Source organism: Thamnophis sirtalis, unplaced genomic scaffold (genome assembly GCF_051295495.1).
Source record: "Thamnophis sirtalis isolate CommonGarterSnake01/CBP01778 unplaced genomic scaffold, rThaSir2_p1.2 scaffold_9, whole genome shotgun sequence".
In the NCBI taxonomy this organism is placed as follows: Eukaryota; Metazoa; Chordata; class Lepidosauria; order Squamata; family Natricidae; genus Thamnophis; species Thamnophis sirtalis.
The window spans coordinates 57,346,087-57,372,311 of record NW_028261389.1 but is presented as its reverse complement, the minus strand read 5'-3'; the positions used below and the strand labels follow the sequence as shown (position 1 = coordinate 57,372,311).

The 26,225-nt window shown below is 34.9% G+C and overlaps 1 protein-coding gene across 1 annotated transcript in view; it reads left to right on the top strand.

Annotated features, from left to right (window-relative positions):
* Positions 1-26,225, top strand: part of ANKRD26 (ankyrin repeat domain 26) — a 100,070-nt gene that overhangs the window by 19,349 nt on the left and 54,496 nt on the right. The window contains exons 11-24 of the mRNA XM_087723646.1: positions 573-666; positions 1,377-1,444; positions 5,217-5,319; positions 6,146-6,162; positions 6,256-6,337; positions 6,416-6,460; positions 6,876-7,055; positions 10,200-10,252; positions 14,621-15,523; positions 16,197-16,375; positions 18,607-18,640; positions 20,305-20,446; positions 23,689-23,905; positions 24,314-24,497. Of these exons, the coding sequence (XP_087579772.1) occupies positions 573-666; positions 1,377-1,444; positions 5,217-5,319; positions 6,146-6,162; positions 6,256-6,337; positions 6,416-6,460; positions 6,876-7,055; positions 10,200-10,252; positions 14,621-15,523; positions 16,197-16,375; positions 18,607-18,640; positions 20,305-20,446; positions 23,689-23,905; positions 24,314-24,497 (2,301 nt within the window). The remainder of the gene's footprint in view (positions 1-572; positions 667-1,376; positions 1,445-5,216; positions 5,320-6,145; positions 6,163-6,255; positions 6,338-6,415; positions 6,461-6,875; positions 7,056-10,199; positions 10,253-14,620; positions 15,524-16,196; positions 16,376-18,606; positions 18,641-20,304; positions 20,447-23,688; positions 23,906-24,313; positions 24,498-26,225) is intronic.

The window sequence follows — 26,225 nt, the reverse complement described above, 5'->3', positions numbered from 1 at the left end:
GTAACAAATAAATAATACGTGTACATAGTGAAAATGTATAATTTATGGTCTTGGTCATATAAAATAGCTTTTCTAGTATTATAAAATATCACATTTTACATCATACTGAAGATGCTTCAGTTCAGTGTTTCTTAAACTTTTTTCTCGCAGAATTCTTTTCCACTTTTAAAAATTATGGAGAACCCCCAAAAAGCTTTTGTTTGGATGGACTATATATATAGCAGTATTTATCATATTAAAAATTAAAATTGATGCATTTACTTCTCATGATTGTTTGATGGAATTTTATTTTTCAGCATAGACTGCCAAATAATTTTGATTTTTTTTTATTCCTGGGAGAGTCTTGGAGCACCTTACTACTGCTAGACCACTACTCTAGTTTATTACTTACAGTACATATGTGAATATATATTGAATATATATTCTTGGCAATATCCCAGACAGTTTATGACTCCCTGATAAAATCACATAGATTAGTCATAAATTCTAAAGACTTCTTTAAAGTAATAACAGGTCATTACAATTTCCAATTGCTATATACAATAAACACTGAATGTTCTTCTTTCTGTTAGGAGAAGCCTTCAAAAGATGAAGAAGGTGGTGAACAGGATATTGCCAATAAAAAAAATTTAGTTGGTAAGCAGTCTTCGAATATCTCACCAAAAGGTATAAGTTTTAGTTATATTAACTAGTCTGCGGTCACTTCACATATTTATGCATTATAGTTTCATTAAGCTAATAGTTTAATACATAAAATTCATGAAACCAATAATTAATTGGTTATTGCCACGAATCTTAATATAGTTTAATATTATAAGATTAAAATATATAAACAAAACTGTTTCTGGAAATAGCCTATTTGTAATTAAGTTATTTATTATGAACTGAACATCTATTAGAATGCTATCGTTCTTTAATTATTTAAAGTGTTATATATCAGTTTTCATGCTCTGTGTTTAAAAACTTCTGTGGCTGGTTTCTGAAAATCTGTGTAAGGAGAAGGTAGTTTTCTGAAAATAACTTTTTTTAAAAATTTGGGGGCTGAACAAAAAGATTCAATTAATTTTGCTTTCGCTTCTCAGCAATATTTCAGTAAAAGTAGTGTGCATAGCTAATGTCAGAAGGCAGCTATCAAAATTATTTAGTTATTTAAATGTAATAATTGCCCTATAATCTAGTTAACTCTTTTGTCTTGCCTTGTCAAGGTGTGATACAAGAATAGGACTGAGGCATGATAAATTGGCAGAACCAATCAAACATGGTGGTGGAGGAATGAATAGCATCTGGCAATACTTTTTAAATCTGAATTGCCACAATCACAATTTTTGAATAATGGACACAGTATTTTGTAAACAATTTACTAATTTATTTTATAGCTAAATCAACTTTGGGTGAGGACAAAGATGAAGAGGAAAAGTATACAGAATCTCCATGGGATTCAGAAGTAGGTTTTTAAATTTTTCTGTGCTCTATGATTTAAAAAAAAGCTTCCATTTTAAAATCTGTTTTGATTTATTGTTTCTCATATTAATCAGTTTTAGCTTCTAGTGTCTATGGATATGTTTTTAGCTTGCTAACAATAATGTTGTTACCATTAAATCAAAATATTTATTTGATGCTCCAAGGCGTTTGAGTTTATTTTCCACACAGTTACTTATAAGCTTTACCCACTTTGTGTTTTCAAAATGGCCAGTGAGAAAAATATTTTTTCAAGGAAAATATTTTTTTAATTTCAAACCATTTATTTGTATACAGAATTCTAGGAATTCATCTGCCTATATAGATAATGTTATATATTATATGGATAATATTTTCCATGTCAGTTGGTTACAAAACTTCTGTGCCACCTTACCAGAGCCATCACTTACAGTTTATATAAATTCTCATATTATCAATCCAATATATATGCATGGAATTATCATCATTATTAAACATTTATTTGACTACTACAATTATTACTTCCTTTTATGTGAAATATTCTAAGTCTAGAATAATTTTGTATTATGGCATTTCATAACATCATCCCAAAACCATCCATTAATATTACATCTTTAAATTGTATTCTATATAAAATTCTTTATCTTTGAGTACAAAACTTTTGTGCATCCTCTCCATAGTCCTCACTTACAATTTATGTAAAATTCCATATTGTCAATCATATATATATATATATACACATACATACACACACACACACACACATTATTATCCTTGTTAATCATTTATTTGACTATAACTATTGTTACTTCATTTTATGTGTAATATTCTAAAAGGCTCCAAGGAAGGGTGAAAAACTGTCTCAAAAGAAGGCCGAAGTCAGCTGGCCAGCGCGTGAATGCATGCTGGCCAGACAGCAGGCAACACCGCGTGTGCCTGACAAATGGCTCTGTTTGCCACCTGTGGCACCCGTGCCATAGGTTCGCCATCACGGGTATAGGGTCCATAGTTGGAAATGTGTTATTATTGAAGGCTTTCTCTGATGTTCTATAGTTTTGCTTTATGGAATTGTCTTAATGCTTAAAGTTATAAATATATACTTTTGTGTTTAATAAAATGTTTTTCTTGTATGAGATTCTAGTGTCTTCTCTTACATGGCACATGAGAATAGTGATAACTGATACTGAAAATTTTTGAATACTAGTAGTTCACTTTGCTTTTGGTCCTGAGTTATAACCAACTCATTCTAGGATGCATTCTTAGTTGAAGTAGGTGTGAGGTACTTCAGAAAGGAGATTTGAAATTTAGTGTATCTGAAATTCAGGTTTTGTAAAAGTATTTTTTTAAAAAAAATCATTTTATTTCCAGCTAACTTTTCTACTCTAATAAATTAAAATGGGAACGGTTGCAATCCTTAATACGAATGTCTGTTCAAACATTTCAGTTGTAAGTAAATGCAAATCAACCATTTCTTAAAAGCTAAACTTACGGAGAAGAAGGCGGGGCTTAGCAGTGAGAAGATGGAGTTTCAGGCTACTCCTGAAATTCCTCTATACCGAAGGATTTTTGGACGGGTTCTTTGAACTCTAGCTGTCCCGGAGACGACAGTGAAGGTGAGGAGAGACCCAGGACCTCAGAGACACCCGCAAGTCTCTGGGGGGGGGGGGTTGTATTAACTCCTCATGCCAATTCCTTTCTGGATTAGCTGCGTGCTAACTGAAACTGCAGGTTGCCCCTAAGAATGGTAGAAGTGATGTCATCTGGTAAGCTGATTTTATTATCCAAGAGAGACTGTTTGCGTTAAAAACTTAAGCTAACTGAAACCAAAGAACAAGAAAATTTAGCGGCGAATTGGCTTTTTTTAATGGATTTATGGCTGGTGGTTACTCTACTTCTTAAATGCTTCAAGAAACTCCTTGACATCCTCCCCCCTCTGACTCTTCCTAAGTGGATCGTAAAATTTATTTTCTACTAATTAGCCCGTCACGATTCGACATTTTTATTACTTTATTACTTGGCTCTGTTTATGATCAGATAAGATTGCACAGCCTGCAAGAGAAGAAAAGTGCTTCGAAGTCTGTGGGGAAAAAAAGAGAGAGCTTGCAATTTTTAACTGCGACACATCATGGCGTCTCAAAATACCTCTAAGATTTCATTTCAGATTCTTTTTTCCACATGTAGAGGGCTTTTTGACTCTTATCAAAGGCTGGAAAGAAAATTGGACCATCTGATTTTAAAATATGAAGTAAAAACTGAGATCGTTGAATGTTTAAATGTTCCTGAAATACAAATGGAAAATGTGAGAAATGGTGTCTGGTCTATCTCAGAGGAAGAAAGGAGGGGGGGAGCTATAAAGAAGACTCATTTAAAGAGACAGAGTGCAGGAGGAATGGAAAATTCACCCTTGAGAATTAAAGTTAATTTGGAAAATTTTACAAGCCCAGGACAACATTATTATTTCATCACTGACATTCAGAGTCCAAAGGTGCGAAAATATCTTTGTCTGGATTTGCTTATGAAAACATTTGGCAAATTTATCCAACGCGTGGCAATTGATTTGAGAAGATTTTGCTATTGGAGAGACACTGGCTGACAGATGGAAGAACGTAATTTAAAATTAGCTAAATCTGATTACCTTAATGTGTAATAGATATAGCTGAATAATGACTGATATGGATAGTAATATATATAATTTGGAACTGGCTGATAGATTGAAGAATACAATTGAAAACTAGCTAAACCTAATTGCTTTTTTTTGTAACAGATATAGTTGAATAATAATTGATATTGATAGTAATGTATATAATGTGGAGTTGATATGATAACTAACAATTGGATATGAGAAAACATCTTTAGATTATACATAAAGAGTATTAACTACAATAATTATCACTATTAAAAAAACTAAATAAAATACATACAATCAAGTGTTAATCAATACTGGGAAAATGTTATGATATATGATATAATTAAATATTATGGATGTCCAGCTAAAATAGGACATGAGGATTTGATGATAATAGAGGATTCTACAAATAAGTAAATGAATTGTCAGCATGTGTTATGGATTAATTTTTTAGCATAGGTAAGGATGAAAGATGTTTAAATAACCATAGGTAATTAAAACTGGAGGTATAATGATGTTGATATGGTAAATATTCGAGTTAAGATATTTGAATTAATATGAGCTAATGGAAGAGAAGCACCAAAGCATGTTGTAACCAGTTGATATACTTCTCTTTTTTTTTCATAATAGACACCTGTGTTTTGTTTCGTTTTCCTGCCTTGTCTCTTGTCGTTTTTGTCTTTTTTTGTATTATTGTTATTTTTTATTTTTCATTTTAATTTTTATTTTTTATTTGCCCTTTTTTTTTTTTCCCACCGGTGTGGGCAGGTATTGTTCAAGATTATTACTTTTATTAATATTTCTAAATAATAATTACAGTTAAATGAAAATGGATATATAATAATGCTTGAGTTAATATGAGTTATGTTGGTTGACTGTGGAGGAGATGTACCAAAACTTATCTGTAATTGATTGATACATTTTCTACAGATGTAAAGAAAGATGCTGTACCTGTTTTAAATTAAAATTAAAAAACATTTATTAAAAAAAAAGCTAAACTTACAAATTCAAATGCTTTTATGTTCTTTGTAATTAAAAGCTTTCATAATCTGTTAAGAAATATCTTTCTTTTTTGTAGAAAAATAAAGATAAACAAAATGGGTATATGACTATAGTTGTATGTATGTTTCTCACATATGTGTGTTTCCAATAGTGTACTTCAGAAAGCCCCAGGAAGCCAACTATTAGTTCTCTACCTACATCTCCTGCCAAAACTGGAATACGTATGCACAGTATTATAGAAGAACCATTTAATGGTAAATTCATCATAAATTATCCCTTTTGTTATATTAACATACGTAAATATTTTAAATGTTTTTCAGTTGTTTAGATATGGAAAATATAATGGAATGGCTAAGGGTTGTGGGGGAGTGGGGGAGGGGTAGGTGGGTTGATTTATATATATTGCCAATATATTCCCAACAAATTTCTATAACTAGTAAGACTTTATCCTGGGTCTACCTGATTCAAGTTGTGCCTTAATGTACAGGTTATACCTGTATATTTTCCTCCTACAATAACCCTATAAAATATCTAACAAAAGAATAAAAAGAAGGGTGCAGATAAGAAAAAATAGAAAAGGAAAAAGAATAAAGTAAAGAAAAAGAAAGAAAAAATATAAAGAACTATCACAAGTACAAACAATTTTAGTAATTTATCAATAGCAATAGCAATAGCAGTAGACTTATATACCGCTTCATAGGGCTTTCAGCCCTCTAAGCGGTTTACAGAGAGTCAGCATATTGCCCCCAACAATCTGGGTCCTCATTTTACCCACCTCGGAAGGATGGAAGGCTGAGTCAACCCTGAGCCGGTGAGATTTGAACCGCTGAACTGCTGATCTAGCAGTAGCCTGCAGTGCTGCATTTAACCACTGCGCCACCTTGGCTCGAAATCACCTTCTCTTAAAATACAACAAATGATCTATTCTTCCCATATTCTATTTCTTATTTATAAACAAACATATAACACCTACTGTATTTTTCGGAGTATAAGACACACCTTTTTCTCTCAAAAAAGTGTGAAAATCTGGGTGTGTCTTATACACTGAATACAGCATTTTTTGCCTTTTTTCCCCCCTAGGAAAACCAGGTTTACAGGTTAGTACTACTTTTGTTACATGAATTTATTTAACTATTTTTACTACTACATTGTGGTATCTTATTTTATTCTTCACTGAATTATCTTTATAGCAAAATATCTCAAAAGAAAACTTGGTATGTGAATCTCCTGCTCCTGTTGTAAAAAAGACAATCATAGAAAAGCAAAAATCAGGTAACTACATTATATGGGGCTTAAAATATTATACGATATATATTACATATTTTAAATTCTAATATTAATTTCTTTCAGATTTAATTGAAGAACTTGGTCTGGATGAAGCAGATGATATTGAAGGTCCTCAAACACATATATATGTATCATACATTTGAAAGTATTTAATTTTGCCATATATTACAAAAAAATAAATAATTTTTGCTTATGAAACTAAATGTTGAATCCTCAAAAAAAAGTAATGTACTTTTCTGTTAAACTATAGAAAATTGAATTCTTTTCATTTGAGATATGTACAAATAAATGTAATGATTAAGTCAAAATATTTTCTAGGACCTATCAATGTTTTAAGAACCAAATGCTGATATACTACAAATGTAGGAATGTTTCAGCCATAGACTTTTTTGTTGTTAATATTGGCAACCTAATAGATCTTTATATTAACTTGATTTCAAAATACATTTGATTAACGTTTGCTAAACTATTGTATGTTGTTGTATTTACTGCTTTAATCTTTTTAAATATTTTTTGTTGTTAGATACATCTGACTGGGATTCTACCAGTATTTCTCTTGAAAGTATTCCATGTGTTAAACCAGACGACATGTTTATGTTGGAAGATCATGTATCTCCACAATTAATAAAAACAAATGTTACACCTGAAATCTCCGTGCCTGTGAAGGAAGTCTCCCGTGCTCAAAATATAATTTCTTCAAAAGGTAGTTGATGTCATTTTTAATAAAATCAAAGTTTTCTGCAGGAGGGGGGGGGGGAATAATTCTGATCCCAATGTAGGTAACCCTAATCTGAAACCAATAATTTATTGTTTCTTTCATTCTTCTGCTGAGAACATTCTGCCACCCCGAAATGATTCAGAATGATAGTTTATTATACTGCTTGTTAATTAAAAGCAAAGGCTTGCTTTTTTATTTTTCTGTAGAAAAGAATTCCCTTTCCTTCCTAGAGAAGATTGAAATCTAATAAAGCTGCCCATTGGCTGCAGATAGAGGATGACATTTTTTTTCCTTCTGATATTCCATTAATAAATCCACAGGCAGTAGTAGCTGGAAGGAAAAACAGATAAAGCACCGTTGTCCTTTCCTGGGTAGAATTCTATAGTGGGTCCAGTCATTTCTTTCTTCATTCCATAGTGAATAACCCAGCACCCATCAGATTCCATAGCTAAAATCTAGAAGAAAAATATTTATATTTGAAATCATTTCAATAAAAGTTTAAGTGCAAGGTTTCCTTGACGTTGCTTTCCAAATCAAGTGAAGATCCTTCAATTTTTTTCAAATGTACTAGTCAGATTTAGCATATGTTACTGGAAGATGCTTCCTCCAGTAAGCTCACCCAAAATTTTGGGAATTTTTGCCCTTTCTGTTTGCATTTTGGGCTCTTCACATCCAAAATGCTTGCGAATAAGTTTTTTTCTGGCTTTGGCTTGTTACAGGGATACAAGGAGAAGTTTTAAAGCAATACAAAGCAAATTCCATTGCGTTTTTCCTTTGATGGAAAGATTCAACATTTGTCTTCATTTACAAATCTGTTTGTGAAGGTGAATTTGAATTGCTTTGCATGGACCTAATGGATAACCATGTAAACATGGAAGATGTCTAAATCAATGAAACCAGACCTTGTGCTCCATTAAGAAATAGAGAAATCAAAATTCAGGGTTTTGAATTGCTTGTACTTATTCTAAGGTATAGAATCTTTGACTGAAAAAACTACAGTAATATATAAAATACTCCATATTAAATTGCCCTATGTTTAGAAAAGAATGGATAAAGATAGAATGAACTACAAGACCGCAGACTGAAAATGTGTATCAGGAGCTAGATACATGAAACTGTTGGTGAAACTGTAATTTCTGTCTTTTTACACATCTATTTTTTAGCATCTTAAAATGATATTCAGAAGTACAGTGCACTCAAAAAAATATTCAGATCCCCTTCACTTTTGTCAATTTTATTATGCTGTAGCATGAGTCTACCATAGTTGAAATTCATTTTTTCTCATTACTTTCACTAAGTACTCTATAATGACAAAGTGAAAACAGAATTTTAGATATATCTGCATATTTATTAAAAAGAAAATGAAATATCACATTGGCATAAGCATTCACTTTGTATTTTGTTGAAGCACTTTTGGCAGCAATTATAGCCTATAGCCTTTTGGGATATGACGCAACTAGTTTGGTACACCTGGATTGGGGAATTTTCTGCCATTCTTCCTTGCAAACCCTCTCAAGCTTCATCAGGTTGGATGGTGACTGTCAGACAGCCATTTTCAGGTCCCTCCAGAGATGTTGAATAGGGTTCAAGTCAGGGCTCTGGCTGGGCCACTAGAGGACATTCACAGAGTTATCCATAAGCAATTCCTGTGTTTTCCCTGTGTGCTTAGGATCATTGTCAGGTTGAAAGTGAAGTTTTGGCCCAGTCTGAGGTCCTGAAAACTGTGGAAAAGTTTTAAGTGAAGATATCCTTGTATTTTGCTCCATTCAGCTTTCTGTTAACCCTGACCAGTCTCCCTGTCCCTGCTACTGAAAAACACCCCCACAGCATGATGCTACCATCATGCTTTACTGTTGGGATGGTATTGGGCAGTTGATGAGTAGTGCCTGGTTTCTTGCAGACATAACGTTTAGAAGTGAGGCCCAACAATTCAATCTTGGTTTTATCAGACCAGAGACTCTTGTTCCTCACAGTGTGAAAGTCCTTCAGGTGCTTTTTTGCAAACTCCAAGTGGGTTTACATGTGTTTTGCACTGAGAGGGTCTGTCTAGTCACTGTGCCATAAAGCCCAGATCAGTGGAGGGCTGCAGTAATGGCTGTCCACCTGGAATTCTGTCCATTTACACATAGGATCTCTGGAGCTCACTCAGAGTAACCATTGGGTTCATGGTCACTTCTCTTCCTATCTCCCAATTGCTCAGTTTGTCCACGGGGCCAATTCCTGGTTGTGCCAAACATCTTTCCTTTGAGAATGATGGAGGCCACTGTGCTGTTAGGAACCTTCAGGACAGCAGAAATTTTATTGTAGCCTTCCCCAGATTCGTGCCTTGTCTCTGAGCTCTGAGCTCTGCAGGCACTATGCTTTATCAGCTGTGAGGCCTTTAATAGAGAGGTGTGTTCCTTTCCAAATCATGTCCAATCAGTTTAATTTACCATAGTTGACTCCAGTGAAGGTGTAGAAGCATGTCAGCAACAATCAAGAGAAATGGGAGGTACCAGAGCTAATGTATTTCATGTGGTGTTGCAAAGGATCTGAATACTAATTCCAATGTGATATTTCAGTTATATCTTTTTCATAAATATAAAGACGTTTCTAAAATTATGTTTTCACTTTGTCTTTATGGGATACTGAATGTAGATTAATGAGAAAAAATGAATTTCAACAACTGTAGAATCAGCTAACATAACAAAATTGATAAAAGTGCAGGTGGTCTGAATGCTTTCTGAATGTATTGTAAATATGAGAAGCATCTCATATCTTATGAATATATACCGTCTACTCAAGGTGTATGAGGACAGCATGGAACTGCAGAATTAGGCAAAAATAAGTTGTAATAGATTTTAGATACATGCTAAAAGTTAATCCACCTCTATATTTTTAATGCTTTGTAAAACAAACAAATGTGAGTAGGAAATTAACAGATAAATACCACTGATCTGTAAATAAAGAACATTATTCTTCATATGCTAGGTTCCCTTGCCATGCTGGGAATTTTTTATTTGATAATATGCAAAATGCACCTTCACTGTGAAACAATGTTTATATACAATCTCATTTCAAGTCAAACATATCTTGGAAAATGCAAATCAACTAGCAAATTATAATATGTTATTCAACATTTTATTATAGGTCAGCAATATATTGAACACAAAACCATCAAAGAATTTAAAAGTAAAAGCAAGGTATGTATACAAAGTTCATTTAAATATTGATATTTCTTTGTATTATGTGCCTGAAACAAATTTTAACATTTCTGAAACTAAAGACACATTTGACATTAGTTATTAAAATGTAATGAAAGAATATTAATCCTATATCATTAGCTTTGTATTCTGCAGTTGTGGATTATGGAATGCTCAATGATGTATATGTAAAGGAAAAACTAAAAGCTCTGCTTTTGGGACAAAAGTGGTATTGGGAGCGGTGTCTGTTTCTATTTCTAAATAGAATAATTGGGCTTTAACCCTTATTTATATGATTCCCTGTATATTAAACCATCAAGACATACTACGTCCTTACATGTTTCCTTCCATCTCTGGATCCAGCTGTACTTAACAACTATCGTCCAGTCTCCAACCTCCCCTTTATTGGGAAGGTTGTTGAGAAGGTGGTGGCCTACCAGCTTCAGCGGTCCTTGGAGGAAGCCGATTACCTGGACCCCTTCCAGTCCGGCTTCAGACCTGGTTACAGCACAGAAACCGCTTTGGTCGCATTGACCGATGATCTCTGGAGAGCCAGGGATGGAGGTCATCCCTCCATCTTGGTTCTTCTTGACCTCTCAGCGGCTTTCGATACCATCGACCATGGTATCCTTCTGCGACGACTGCGGGAGGTGGGGGTGGGAGGCACTGTTTTGCAGTGGTTCTCCTCCTACCTCTTGGACAGGTCGCAGTCGGTGTTGGTCGGGGGACAGAGATCGACCATGAGGCCCCTAACATATGGGGTGCCGCAGGGGTCGGTCCTGCCCCCCGTACTATTTAACATCTACATGAAACCGCTAGGCGAGATCATTCGGAGGCACGGGATAAGATACCATCAATATGCGGACGATACACAGCTGTATCTCTCCGCCCCGTGCCAACTCAATGAAGCGGTGGACGTGATGAACCAGGGTCTTGAGGCCGTTAGAGACTGGATGCGGGCTAACAAGCTTGTACTCAACCCAGAAAAGACCGAGTGGCTGTTGTGTTTCCCTCCCAACAATTTGGCTAGCATTCCATCACTCAGGCTGGGGGGTCAAATTTTACACCCCTCAGACAGGGTTCGCAACTTGGGAGTCCTCCTGGATCCACAGCTGACCTTTGATCCCCACCTGTCGGCTGTGACCAGGAGGGCATTCGCCCAGGTTCGCCTGGTGCGCCAGTTGCGACCCTACCTGAATCGGGAGGCACTCACAACAGTCACTCACGCCCTCGTGACCTCTAGGCTGGAATACTGCAACGTGCTCTACATGGGGCTGCCCTTGAAGAGCATCCGGCGACTTCAGCTAGTCCAGAATGCGGCCGCGCGAGTGATTGTGGGTGCACCTCGGTTCACCCACATAACACCTATCGTCCGCGAGCTGCACTGGCTACCTGTTGATCTCCGTGTGCGCTTCAAGGTGCTTCTTACCACCTATAAAGCCCTCCATGGTAGTGGATCTGGGTACTTGGGAGACCGCCTACTGCCGATTACCTCCTCGAGACCGATTAGATCTCATAGATTAGGCCTCCTCCAAGTGCCATCTGCCAGCCAGTGCCGGCTGGCCACTACGCGGAGGAGAGCCTTTTCAGTGGTAGCTCCGACCCTCTGGAACGAGCTCCCTGTGGGGATCCGTACCCTCACCACCCTTCAGACCTTCCGCGCAGCCCTCAAGAACTGGCTATCCTGCCAGGCCTGGGGGTAGAGATTGATCTGCCCCCACCCGAATGTTGGATGAATGTTGTTTACTTTTTAATTATATGTAATGTTATATGTTATTGTCTGTATCCCCCCTCCTATGAGTTGTTAGCCGCCCTGAGTCCCCTCAGGGAAAAGGGCGGCCTATAAATAAACCTATTCAATTCAAATAAATAAATAAATAAACCTATTCAATTCCTGACATATATCTTGTCACCAAAGCACAAAGTTTTAATTTTCTTATTCTAATATGTTTTTCCCAATCTGATTAATTATATAAAAATAAATTAATATCATTTATTATACAAATAAATATAAGATGATATTCCTATCCTTTGTCTATCCACACCCAATTTTAATATTAAAGATTCCTTCTTGGCATGATAGGTGGCCTTCCTCAGTCTTCGTATTCCAAATTCATGGACTTAATTCTTGGGTTCCTCAGCAATGGGGAATTTGTGAGAAACCTGAGAGAGGAAGTCTAGACATTCAAATTAGGAAAGTCTTTGATGAAATGTTACTTGCTTGGAAATTATAGAAATTATTAGAACCAATGAATTGTTTTTAATCAAACACACCTATTCTTGAGCTAACAGATACCCCTGGGAGCTTTATTCATAAAGATGTTCCTAGAGAGAACCATTACCTGCCCTAAAACTACCCTACTTAAACTAGGCAGATTCTACCTTGCAGATTAAATTTCACATGTTTTCACTGGAGTTATTTCTATGGGGTTACTTTACTGTGCAACTCAACTAAGTAATTCCTCCAGCAGCAGAACAATGGAACAATTGTAAAATTTGCATCTTGTAAGGTTTTCAGCAATACTATGAAATTCTGTTAGATTGAGTTGTGCTTTATTGTACTGCTAAAAAAGGTACACTGTAGGTATGAATTTGATCAATTGGAAATTAACATTTCAAATTCAAGAATTTAAATAATTTACCATATTTTTTGAAGTATAAGACGCTCTGAAGTATAAGACGCACCTAGATTTTGGGGAGGAAAACAAGGGAAAAATATCTGCCTCTGCCTCAGCAATTTGCCTCCTTGCAATAAACAATACAAACAATATACACCGTTTGTAGTGTTATATTTCAGACTATGCTTGTACAAATGCTGTTAAAATTGATGTGCTTTCTGGAAGTATAGTTATTCTCTGCTATTTAAAAGAATAGCACTTTTTAAAACAATAGCCTGGGCCTCTTCAGATCAAGCATTTATTTAAAAATACTTCTTCATTTTGTTAAGTTGACTAAAATTATAATAAAGTAGTTTTTTAAAAATAAGTGTAATAATTTGAACATTCTATAGGCATTTATAGTTGTTGACTTACCTCCTTCCAGCAAAGAGCCTGATTAGCACAAGAAAAAAAAAATCTGCCTCCCAGCAATTTGCCATGTGGAGCAAACAGCAAGTTTCACTCCCAATCATCAACTGTTAGAGGCTGCAGGGATTGCTATAGCTTATTGAAGCCTCCGCAAGCTCCCATTTGTTGCAAAGAGGTAAATTGCTGGGAGGCAGAGGCCAAAGGGTTGGGGCCTGTGGGTGGGTGGGTGGGTCTACATTCAGTGTATAAGATGCACCCAAATTTTCACCCTCTTTTGGGGGGGAGGTGTGTCTTATACTCTGAAAAATATGGTAGGTGCATTGCTAGTTGAGAGTGGTACTTGAGATAATTTTTTCTCTCACAAAGACCTGGCTGGCATATACAACTGTCATTGCTCCTGGTTGATTGTGTCATTAATTTGATATCAGCTTTGAATGTATTTATTTTTTTTGTCACCCATTCTCTGGAGTATCTTTTTACCCCATCTCAAATGGGGTACCTTATTCAGTCTCAGATTAGAATTTTTATTTGCATATGTTTTTAAAGATTTGTTAGGATTATGGTCCTTTTAATCAGTAATGCTGATAATGACACATGATTATGCTTGGTATTTATAGTCTATATTGGTGATAACGCTTTTGCTGTGCACTGGCATAACACATATTTGATATTTCATATAAAAATAACATTCAAACATAAATGTTATAACATTTCTATGAGATATGTTTTTTGCTGTGCACTGGCATAACACATATTTGATATTTCATATAAAAATAACATTCAAACATAAATGTTATAACATTTCTATGTGATATGTTCAGCAGTTGCAAAATATGACTTTCATAAAATTCTAGTAGTTGGTACCACTTCTAGACAGGATTGTGTTTAGTTTGGGAGAGCCATCAGTGAGATATTGACTGAGTTGAGAAGTCACTACATATTATTGTACATTCCTATCCCGGAGAGAATGCCAGATATAGAATACTTATTGATTTGAGGATTATGACCTCCATAGATAGTGGAGAATCTGAAACTGTTTTTCCCAACTTCCCAATTAGAGGGACGCTGCTAGATAGGATTGACAAGCTATTAATTATAAATATGCCATGACAAAAAAAGGAAACCTATTTTAAGTTTAATTATGGTATACTGTGCTACCATGAAATTATTCTCCAAACATTTAAATTATTTATTTAATAAAAATATATAATTGAAAAAAAGTTTTAGTAAACCAAAAATATTAAAATATCTCAAAATCCAACCCTTTGTGACATTTAAAACACAAATTAGCACACTGGTTCTTGTTTATTAATTTTTCTCTATCCATACTTCCTTGCATAAGGAAAAATACCTGTTAAACACATCCAGCTATGTAGAAAAATCAACACATGAAAAAAAGACTGACAAGACTGAAATTGAATATGCTGATGATGAAAATGTAACTAAAGCACTCATTCATAACGAAGAAGCACATAATGACTGCAATCATTTTAATTCAATACATTGGGAAGAAAAATATGAAAAAATGTGGGTTGCAAATGAAAAAAAGGAAGTCAAGGCAAATTTTAAGAGTATTACAGCAGAACTAAAACAGATGTTTGGAGAAATTAAAGTTTATGAGAAAATGAGTAGCACTCCAAGCAAAGATGGTTTCTATGGTGCAGTAGAAGACATAAAAGAAACACCACCTCATCTACAAAACATAAAAATGGATATTCAAGGAAAGGGTGACATTGAAGATGTAAGATCTGCTGTTGCAGAAAGGGAATTAAATACTGATGTCTGGAACACAAATAAGAACCCACTGTCTAATAATGCAAATGGAACGAAAGTAAACATCAGTGAAGGAAGGAGTAACAATTCGATTATACAACTGAAAGGAAATGTAGATGGGACTACAGCTGTAGAAAAATGTCTTGAATATTCATTGCAAAGTCATGGCAACATTACCAAAGATGCTAATCAACCAATTACCCCAAACAACGTATACAAACATATTGGTGTAACAAAAAATCCAAGTGAAGAAACTGAATACCATTTTAATAACAGTATCAATAGTTCTAAAGGTACTGATTTTGAAATTGGAAATAAAGCAAAAAATCATAAACGAGTATGTCCCCAAATATCCAAAAAAGATCTGGATGAAGAATTAGAAGGTGATGTTGCAAGATTTAAAAATCAGGTAGGAATACTGCATTCAGCTTTCCTCGCTTTGGAGAAAGAAAAGAACCAACTGCAAAAAGAGGTAGAGAAGTACCTGCTGCTTTCATTCTTTCATCTTTCTTGCATTTCAGTCATTCTGTTCATTTCAGCTCTTCAGCACTATATTAAAAAGCCTTTATGCATTTATCGCATAGTAATGCTAATGTGAACATGGGAAGAAATTACACCTTTTTCATTTCCTTTTTATTTTAAGAACATTCAGAAATTGAAGTATGATTACAATTATCATAACAAAGACTCAAAAAATTTAATTTATATAGGTGCTGCTTCATTAACAAATGAACTGCACCACTGTTATACTAATTATAAATTTGGTCCAAGATGTGAAACTGGCTTTTGAACAGGTTCTTAATTGATCTTTCCATTTCTTATCATGCTTGCCTAACACTCTGTGTGAAACATTTCCTATCTTATACTTAGTTTCTGTAGTAGGTTGTTGTTGATCACTTTTTAAATAATATCTGTTCTGTTTATAATAAAAATGTATGTTTCTAATTTTTCCTATAACTAATATATATGATTTTTCCACTATTTCTGATTAGATCATACTAATTATTAATTTGTAATGATAGTATTGAGTGATTATATTCTTTTCTAGGGCTGTTCTGATATATTAAAATCTGTAATAGAGCAAATAATTTTATTGATATTTTTATTGCTATTCTTAAAGCAATATTTCAATATATCACTTTTAGATTGAAGAGGAAAAAATAAAAAAAGAATTTGAATCCGAAGGAAAAAAAAGTGCTAATGCTGAAATTCTGGCTGTGAATAATGATGAGAAAATAGAGCAAAAACATTCAATAAGTGAAATCCGACATATTACTGCAGAAAGTGTTTTCCCAAAAGATAAAAAGGAAGCAATTTGTCCAGGGTGAGTATAGTAATAACATTAAGTTGATTTTCTTATATGAACTGATTTGACTACCGTATTTTTTGGAGTATATTTTTCGGCAGAGCGTACAACTATAGACCGTGTGCCCAGAGCAGCCACTGCTGAAAGACTCAGTTTGGAAGTTACGGAAAAAGCCAGGCTGGATGGCGGCGGCGGCAGTGGAGGTGCCCTGGCTCCGTAATGAGCTGGGCCATGCATCGTGAACTGGGAGGCGGGTGAGCGGGAGTGGAATAGCAGCTTGCGCAACCCTACTCTCCAGCCATGCAGAGCACCATTCACTGGTATTTGGAAGGCACCAAGCCGCGGGAGCCGGGCAGCAGCAAACAGGCGCTCACACAGCTTGGCACCTTCGGGATACTGCTAGGTTTGTGAGCGGCGTGCTGCCTGGCCAGAGGTGGGGGGTTGTCTAGGGGGCCTGTATGCGGAGGGCTTAAATTTTTTCCCACCAGAAAAAGTGGCATGCCTGTTATGAGGACATGTTGTATTTTCAGGGAAACACGGTAGCACCATCCGACAAGCCATCTGAATTGGCTTTCCCATTGACTTTGCTTGTCATTAGGTTGCGAAAAATGATCATATGATCTTGGGACAGTGCAACTGTCATACCATATTTTTCGTAGTATAAAATGCACCGGAGTATAAGACGCACCTTAGTTTTTGGGGAAGAAAATGGGGGGGGGGGAGTTCTGCCTAGCAGGTATTTATTTTTATTCCCATAGCACTAGAGAAGCAAGCAAATACAATAGTTAATAAAACGACACTTTTTGCCACTTTTTTCCTCTCCTCAGAGGTTGGGGAAAACTTAACTAGATGTCTGGGCATACAGCCAAAAGCACTTCATACCTCTAAAAATGTAACAAAGCTGAATCAACAAACCAGTCCAGGTTTGCCTGAAGGAAACCATTGAAAAAACTCAGATAACCCAGATAGCCAATTGAGATAACCTCAGATAGTCCATGCCTTGCCCTTAAAGGGATTATCCCCAAAAGAATAGAAATCACATAGTCACAGGAACTCTCTGCCTTGCCCTTGAGAGGATTATCTCCCCAAAATAGAAACCAGACAAAAAAAGTACTTCTTAAAAGAGTCTTCAAATCTTTTGGCTTCTCCCAGCTGGAACGGGAAATTTTTCCAACAATAGGCTGCAGTAAAAAAATTCAAAGCTTTTTTTTTTTAAGCTTCCAAAAAGCTACATTCAGAGTATAAGATACACCCAAATTTTCAGCCTCTTTTAGGGGGGCGGGGGAAAGTGTGTCTTATATTCTGAAAAATATGGTAAATAAAAAGGTCATAAGTCACTTTTTTCAGTGGCTCTGTAACAGTCACTAAACGAACTATTGCAAATTGACACTACCTCTACTGGAGATCAGATAGGAGTTGTGAAGGTTGACAGGATTCCATCCTGTTCATCTTCTAAGACTTGTCAGAAACTTTTTTATACATTCTCCTTTTCCCAAACTAGGAAAAGCACTCATTTTGTTTATTAGCATAATCACAATTAGTTCAATTCCCCACTGGTGGTATCTGCTTGAGATATTTTCAAAATGAAAGGCCTAAGACTTGAGAGGGTAATTGGTTATCATGTATGCAGTAACTATTCTGACTTTTTCTCTTCCTGGTAGTGAATGGTCTCTAATGACAGAAATCTTCCACTCTTTATAGAATGTTATAAGAGTGATAAGGGTGACTATAAATTCGAGTCTTGGTAGTTCGGACATTATAATGGTTAAAATGCTTTTCTAAAAACCAGGAAACTGAGTTCCATGCCTCCTTTAGGCATGAAAGCCAGTTTGTTGACCTGTGGCCAGTCATTTTTTCTCAGCCTAATCCACTTCACAGGGTTGCTGTTGTGGGGAAATTACAAGGCAGCTGTGTTAGGTATGTTTTCTGCCTTGAATTTTAAATGTATATACATGGGATAAAAATCTAATAATAAAATAATAATTATCTGCCCTTCAGGACTTTTACTTGATTTTAAATATGATGTTTGTGTACTGATAACAGAAATATTTCAGTTTAAGCATAGGTGAAGACCAAAATTCCTTTGATTCAGTGAGAATCATTATGATAGATGCTTTGGGGCTTCATTTCAGATTTTTTCCAGATCATTAGATTCAGAATGGATGATCTAGGATTAGCAGCTCTAAATTTTCAGAATTTCAGGATAAAAATACATTAAAATCTTAATACATTTTTATACTTATTTTCAGATATCCAGCCAAATCTGTGAATACAAAAAATAAGGTAGGATAAAACAAGCTTTGAAAATGATGCCATCAATTTAACTCTTATTTCTTAAGCTTTAAGTGAAAAAAACAATAGGCCAGTTTGGATTTGACTTTAAATACGAAGATTTTTAGCAAAGCTTTGGTAAGATAGATAAATTGTGAGTTCTCAGTATGCTCATAAACTACTGCCCAAAACTATGGAATGTATAGTTTGATTAGTTACAAAATGAATCAGTTAAGCTAAGGTTTCTTGTATCTCCACTGCAATAACATAAAAAGTCTAAAAATAGAATTGCGGAATAAATTCTCATTAGTTTTTTTTTTTAATAAGCCAACTTTATCCCTCTAAATTATCTACCACAATCTCTGCCTCGTTCCTAATTTTTATTGGTAAACATTTGTAACAGAGATTGTCAAACTGATTCACAAAACCTAAATGCAATAGAATTAATAACAGAATTGATTTAAAAATGTTCTTCAATTATTTTTTTAAAAAACTTCTGTCTTTGGTCCCTGGCCAATCACAGTGATATTGTCTCCATCACCTTGTCTCCAGATAAAGATAGATACTCCCAAAACATGCAATATCCATATGTCTCCTGCTTCAAATTTAGGTATCATCAGAAATCAAAATCTATTACTTTCTTGTAATACTGAAATCAAAATTCTCCAGGTTGCTTGCTGTGGTCCAGGATTGAATGTAGCATATTTCCTTTGCTTTAGTCCTGAGCCTTGGGCAGAGTTCTTTTGAGCATTGTGTGCAATTGTATTGTGCTTATATGTCACTGAATGTAAGTAGTTAATAAAGAATGAAGACGCATACAGTTTTGAAGGAAGAAATGAAAGATTTTGAAAAACAGAAATAATTGTTTATTTCCCTACATGTCGCTGCTCACAGATTTAAAATCAAAAGTTGGAACTAGGAAGCAAGTTATGGAATTAGAGAACATATTTTGGTAATAATACTGTAGAAATAAAGAACTGTAGGTCAGTGGGGCTTTAACAGAAATTGGTGGCTTGGGGAAGCTCTGCAACTGGAAGTCCCCATTGACTGTTTGTTGTTAAGTCCTCTGGGAAGGTCTCAAATGACACTGCTACCATCATAAATACATGCCAGTTTCCAAGCGCTTGAACTCTGATCCCATGATGATGAGGACACTGCAGAAGTTATATGTAAAATTTCATTTGTTTCAGTGTTGTCAATAACTTTGAATGGTCACTGAATGAATGGTTCTATGTCAAGGACTATCTGTTTCTGAAAATTGCTAATTAGGAATTATCAAAGCAGAATCGTCAAACACAATTTAGAATGCATAAGAACATAGCTCAAATATGGAAGCTTCCACAGAAAGCAATATATTAATAGCTTTGTATATTTTGGTATAAATGATTTAAATAATAATTTATGATTAAAATACAGTCCTTTATGCAGACCGATATATTGGTGGGTTCATGTCTCCTGGTTGTGATACAAGGGTAGTCATTACTCTTAATATTAAGTCGATGTATTAGAAATACTGCTTTGTGAGCGATCAAATCATGATTTAATGTGGCATCTGATTAAGTCAGTCTCTCCATTTGTAAAATTTTCTTAGTAGAATTCAAAGTTAATAAAATAGAAATGAAGGACGTTTTGATTTACAATATAATTATGTTTAATTCTACTTGTTTCATTTACAGCTTTATAGAACATTGAGTATTACTAATGATCTGGATGACTTAACTCCATCTTCAGATTCAACTACAGAGGATATTGAGTCACTTTCTTCCATTTATAAGGAAGCTATAGTGCTGATAGAAGAACTTAGTTTAGATTGTAAAGGTGAGCACATTTGTAGTTGTTCAAACATAAATGTTTTCTTATGAATACAAAATAGTGTTTCTTGGATAGCTGCTTTTTTATCAAGAATTATCAAGTTTTTTGACTCATCTTTCCGATATATAATGAAAAAGAGTCAACCAATTAAATAAAAAATCCCAGCATTCTCAGCCAGTATGACTGTTGGCTGTACTGGCTGAAAATAATAGGTGTTGTAGATCCTATTTTAGAATATGAATGTTCATTTAGACTACAGTTGCACTGAGTCATCATTTTCAGAAGCAAAAAGAGATATTTTTGAACTATCAAATAAAAAACAAGAAAGTCCATTTGCTTTTTGGAAAAGTATCTTTGGGACAACAGGACCTGGATGACTGAGAATCTCGATATCAAAGAGGATATTGAAAATAATAGTAGGTTTTCCTTCTGTTTTAATAATAGCAAGGGAGTTATGTGGCTTACAGGTATATCTTCCATTCACATAATTTATCAGAGACTTTGAAATTGTAGTTCCCTGAAGGCATGCAATATTATCTAAAAGGTATTCCCCTCACACATATGTGCTAGACGTTCCTGGCTCTAGGGGGTGGCGCTCATCTCAAAGCCGAAGCACTGTCCGAAGATGTCTCGGTGGTCATGTGGCCAGCAAGACTAAATGTCAAAGGCGCACAGAGCGTTGTTTCCTTCCCACCAAAGTTGTCCCTATTTTTCTACTTGCATTTTTTACGTGCTTTCGAACTGCTGGTTGGCAGAAGCTGGGACAAGTAACGAGAGCTCACTCCGTTACGTGACGCTAAACTGCCAACCTTTCTGATCAACAAGCTCAGTGTCTTAGCCACTGAGCCACCGTGTCTGTTCTAAGCCACCATGTCCCTTTATAATCTTTTACCATCTAATTACGTCAATAAGAATATTCCTTTTTAAAAGATTTAAAGAACTGTAATTAAAAAGCTCTTGAATTTATCTTCATCAGTTTTAGCAAAAACAGGAACTTATCTGTAATATCCAAGGTAATAAAATAATAAAATATTAAAATGCTAAGAACAGATGCCTTATTTAAATATCTATTTGATACTTGGTAGTTGAATTTACAATTCCCATACATAACTCTAAAATTTAATCATTAATCTATTCATGCCAGTATTCTATAAAAGCTTTTGAAAGTTATTACAATTTGTGCTTTTCCACATTAGTTAATAAAAAGTCATTAATAATTCTGATTTAGGACATGAGTTGAGCAGGCTTTGATTTAGTGTGAGCTGAAGAATGATGTTTTCAAAAAGAATGCAGTCAGCCTTTAGAGCTATGTGTTCACACATGCTCAGAGAAGATATTGTAGCTATATTTTAAGAACATTTAAAAAAAATAATGGATAACATGACTTATTAAAACTGGGATTATCTTGTAATTTGAAAACTAATGCCCAATGGTAATTAGTAAAGCAAAGGGAATTGGTTACTTTTTAAGTGCCTATTAAAAGTATAATTAGAGCTGCTGTCCTAATCAGTGGCATGTGTAGAAGGCATTAATATGAGGAGAAACATTCTGGAATTCTCTGACAAGATATACTTCCACAGAATGCCAGATTTGCCTCAAAATTACATGGTTCAAAAGAAATTTGGCTTTGTCTCAAGCCAAGCAATTGATATTAAGATCGCAATTTTGTAAATCCTCAACTGGCACAAATAAAATTTTGTGTATCTTGCCTTTTCTCCAGTTTGTGGCTGATAAAAGAGGTTTTACAAAAATTGTTATTCTGTATAATATTGCCAAGAAGTATTTTTCTTACCCCTAATCTCAGCCCTGATGACGGAAAGATACAGCACTGTCAGATCTGAAAAACGAATCCCTATGAAATGGAGGACAGGTCTTCTGGCAGTGCCAGTTCTCTGTGCATCACTACTAGCTCTTCACCTGGAAGAACATTGTTGTATTATCTGGCAAGGTTGCAAATAGTGATCCAGTTGCCAACTTGCCCCCGTTTGCCAGCTTGCTAAAGTAAACTAATGAGCATTGGAGAAAACCTTTTTGTGTTACTTGAATTTTCCTTCCATAATTTTTTCTTTACAGATAAATATAAGGACTATATTGCGATATAATTGCAGTAATTACATTACTGCAATGTAATATAAATAATTCAACTTAAAGAACAAAACTAATATATTCTGCTTGGATTTAAAAAATATTAATATGAATATATATTTGTGTGTCTTTTTTTCATTAAATTGTAATGCAAAAAACATTTTAAAAAGTGAAGCCACATTGTTTCCTCAGTTATACTTTATTGATTACAAATAGTTACACAAGAAGGAAAATGGCCCAAAGAAGATATGCAACTCTGGAAGTTGAAATATGGAGCTTGTTTTTATCCTAGGCTATCTGGTTGGCCCAATCCTGTTACTAATTTTGCGAATGGTGACTTTACAGATTTTCTGGAACTAACCATGCTATGACTTTTTTGGATAGCTTTTCTATGCCCTTGGGCTCCAAGGAATTCCTGAAAACAGGATTTAGATACCGTTTGCTATTGTAAAAAGATGGGTTTGTTGACTTTGGGATCCTCCCGAATAACTGAAGACCCCTGCAGTTTGACTATTTACAGAGACTGGGAGAGTAGTAGAGATGGAGGAGGATGAGCCTTAATAACAAGAAATGAGGGGGCTGCTTCCAATGTTTCATGCATTTGTCTCTTCACTTAAATGGATAATAAGTATGTGATAATTTCTGAGAAAGATCTATATTATACTTCCGCTATGGTAGTAGCAGCAGAAGTGACCAAGCAAGTGTAATGTTTCTACTATGGTCTATAAAGAGTGGTAAAGTTGGTGTTTTGCCTGCTTTTTTCTGGTTATGAGGTGATCCTATTATCAATGCCTGATCATCTCCTTGTCATATGTTACTAACTTCCACAGGAGTTGGAGCTCTTCAAACATTTTGCTCTTCATGTCCCATCCTTTCCACCCCCAAAATTTGTGACATTCCATCTCAAAATTTGCTCATGATTCCTCCCAGAGATCATAATCCACATTTTTAGTAAGTTTAGCCTAAAGCTAAGTAAACATATCCATGTATTTTAAAAAAGTAATTGGATCCTGCTTCTTTCTTTGAGACTGACCCATTGATTATTTCTTAGCTGCCATTGAAGAAAACATTTGAGTATTTTTTCAGAGGATGGTTTTCATTCTTCTTTTTAATCAAATATCGTATTGGATAAATAATGTTAACACATGATTTTTTTTCCAAAGTAGATTCTGTAAATCTCTTGAAAGTTCAGAATATATTTCATGGATATGAACGACTAATTGAACATGAGAAGGGGCGTTATACTCAATTGCTTGAAAAAGTAAAAAAATTTGAAAATCAGAGAAATGAATGGCAAAAAAATCTGGAAGACTTGAAGGAGATGAAATCTATATTGGATCATCAAAAAGTACAATATGAAAGTGAAATCACCAGTCTGAAGTAAGAACTTTTAAATAAATAGTTGATCTTGGTATAATTTCTCCCAGCACTTTTTTTGAGTTAAAGAAACATTAAAGCAAATTGAATCAATTATTTATTGTTTATTATTATTTATTAAACTTGTTTGCTGCCCATCTCACCATAAAGCAACTCTTAATTTCTGTTTGGTTGTTAAACCATGTAATATTGTCTGAAATAAAAAGAAGATTCAAATTTTTAATGTGAAATGTATCAATTGGAAATTAAATGACAGATTAAACTATTTGATTCACTAGATTTAAACTATTTTGTCATAATCGGACCACCAGAGCAAGTAAGCAAAGCTAGTTCCATTTTACACGTACATTTTCTTGCTTTTCATGTATTTATTGCACAAATCTATCTTAAATGTTTACTCATGTATTCCAGATTTTGTCTGAAACAAGAGGAAGAAAAAAGAATAGGAGCTGATGTACTAAATGAGAAAAATCAAGAGCAGTTAAAGAAGAAAGATGAGCAGTACTGTATGCAGATGGAAGAAAAACAAGAGCTTGAATTGATGTTGAGAAGCAAAGAAATGGAGTTAAAAACACTAACAAACCACCTGAAACAGGTATAGTTAAATCAAAATATTTTTTTGGGATTATGAAAATAAACATATTCATGTTTTCCAATAACCAACATTTTAAATAAATATTAATACACCTGTTAAAATTTCTTCAATAACATGCTTCCCAAAAAGCCAGGGCTAACCTTTATAGAAGAGCAGTGCTTATCTGGTAAATCCTTTGCTCATCAGCAAAAAAACCAAGCAGTATAAATGTCAGCAAATAATAGAATTAATATTAGGTATAATAATATAATGACAATGCCCAAAGAAAACTTTACACCTTCTCTAAGGTAGCAGCACTTGCTACCCTGTTAATAGAAAGGGGACCCCCCCCCCCCAAAGGGGGGGTTATGAAGACAGGATGGAATTTTGCCAGCATCCTAAAGTAGTTTACATTTGAAAAACAGTTTGGGACTCTTATCGATTGACAGAATATATTTTGTAGTAAGAGCCTTGCATTTTTTTCCTTTGGTCTATAATAAATTGACTGATACAAGTGGTCTTCATTTAATGACCTTTTGTTTAGCAACCATTAAATTTGCAGTAGCATGAATGAGTGGTGGTTATGACCAGTCCTCAGAGTTCCAGTTGTTGCAGCATCTCTACAGTGATCGAGATATTCATCACCTGTTTCAAAAATATGATATAACTACAGCAGCCTACATTCATGTAGCCACAATATTCAGCATTTCCTGTTGGCTTCTCCCTAGCAGAGTCATTGGGGAAGCCACCAAGAAATCCTTACTTAATGACCTTTGGGATCCTCACTTAACAACAGCCAGGATTGCTGGAAGGTCTGTCACTAAGACGCATGGTCACGTAATGTCATTTTTATGACTGCATTGCTTAGCAATGACAATTCTGGTCCCAATTGCTATTGTTAACCAAAGACTACCGTAATGTGATAAAAGGTCCTCTTTATTTTAATATTTTATACTTGAATAAATATTGTTGAAATTTTAGAAAACTCAATTAAATGTAAAAAAGTATACAAAAACACAATTTAGGATTTATTTTTTTAATCGGAGGTAGCAGTAGCTTCCTGTCTTCTATGATGAGCTGCCTTTTTTATTTTGAAAGAGATTTTCCTATTAATTTCTTTATTACATGACTCAGTCTCTTAGTCTTTCTGTCCCATATTGATTTTTGCTATAAATTATTATCTAGTTGACTGCTTTTTATCTATATCTGTCTTTTTATCTTAAAAACATAAAGATTAGCAGTGGATCAGACACCTGGCCCAGCAATTTGCTTTCACAATGGCCAACTAGTTGCAGAAGGAAGCCCATTAGTCTCCCACCTGTTGACTTTCAGAGGTAGTTAGACTGCTGTCAAGGCTAATAGCCATTGATCACCATGACTTTCATGAATTGGTACAGACTGTTTTTGGAAGCAAGTCACTCTGGTAGCCAACACCCTATCATATTGCTGTAAATTGCTAAGTTTAATGCTATGCTGTGTAATAAATAGTATTTTCTTTTATGTGTCCTGATTTTTTCAGGATTCAATTTTATTGGATAATCTCTGTTTCTCCAGCTGATGGTGCAGGACGGTCCAGAAGTGGGTTGTTCAATCTTTATTTGCCCAAGAGACTGAGTCACAATTGAAGCCATGCCTCCAGCTCCTTCCTGCTTGGCTCCAATTCTGACTCAGTCTTGCCCATAAAGAGACACAATTTTGGTTTGCTTGTGAGTTGGGATTTTAATTAAGTGATTTCTTTTTTGTTTTACC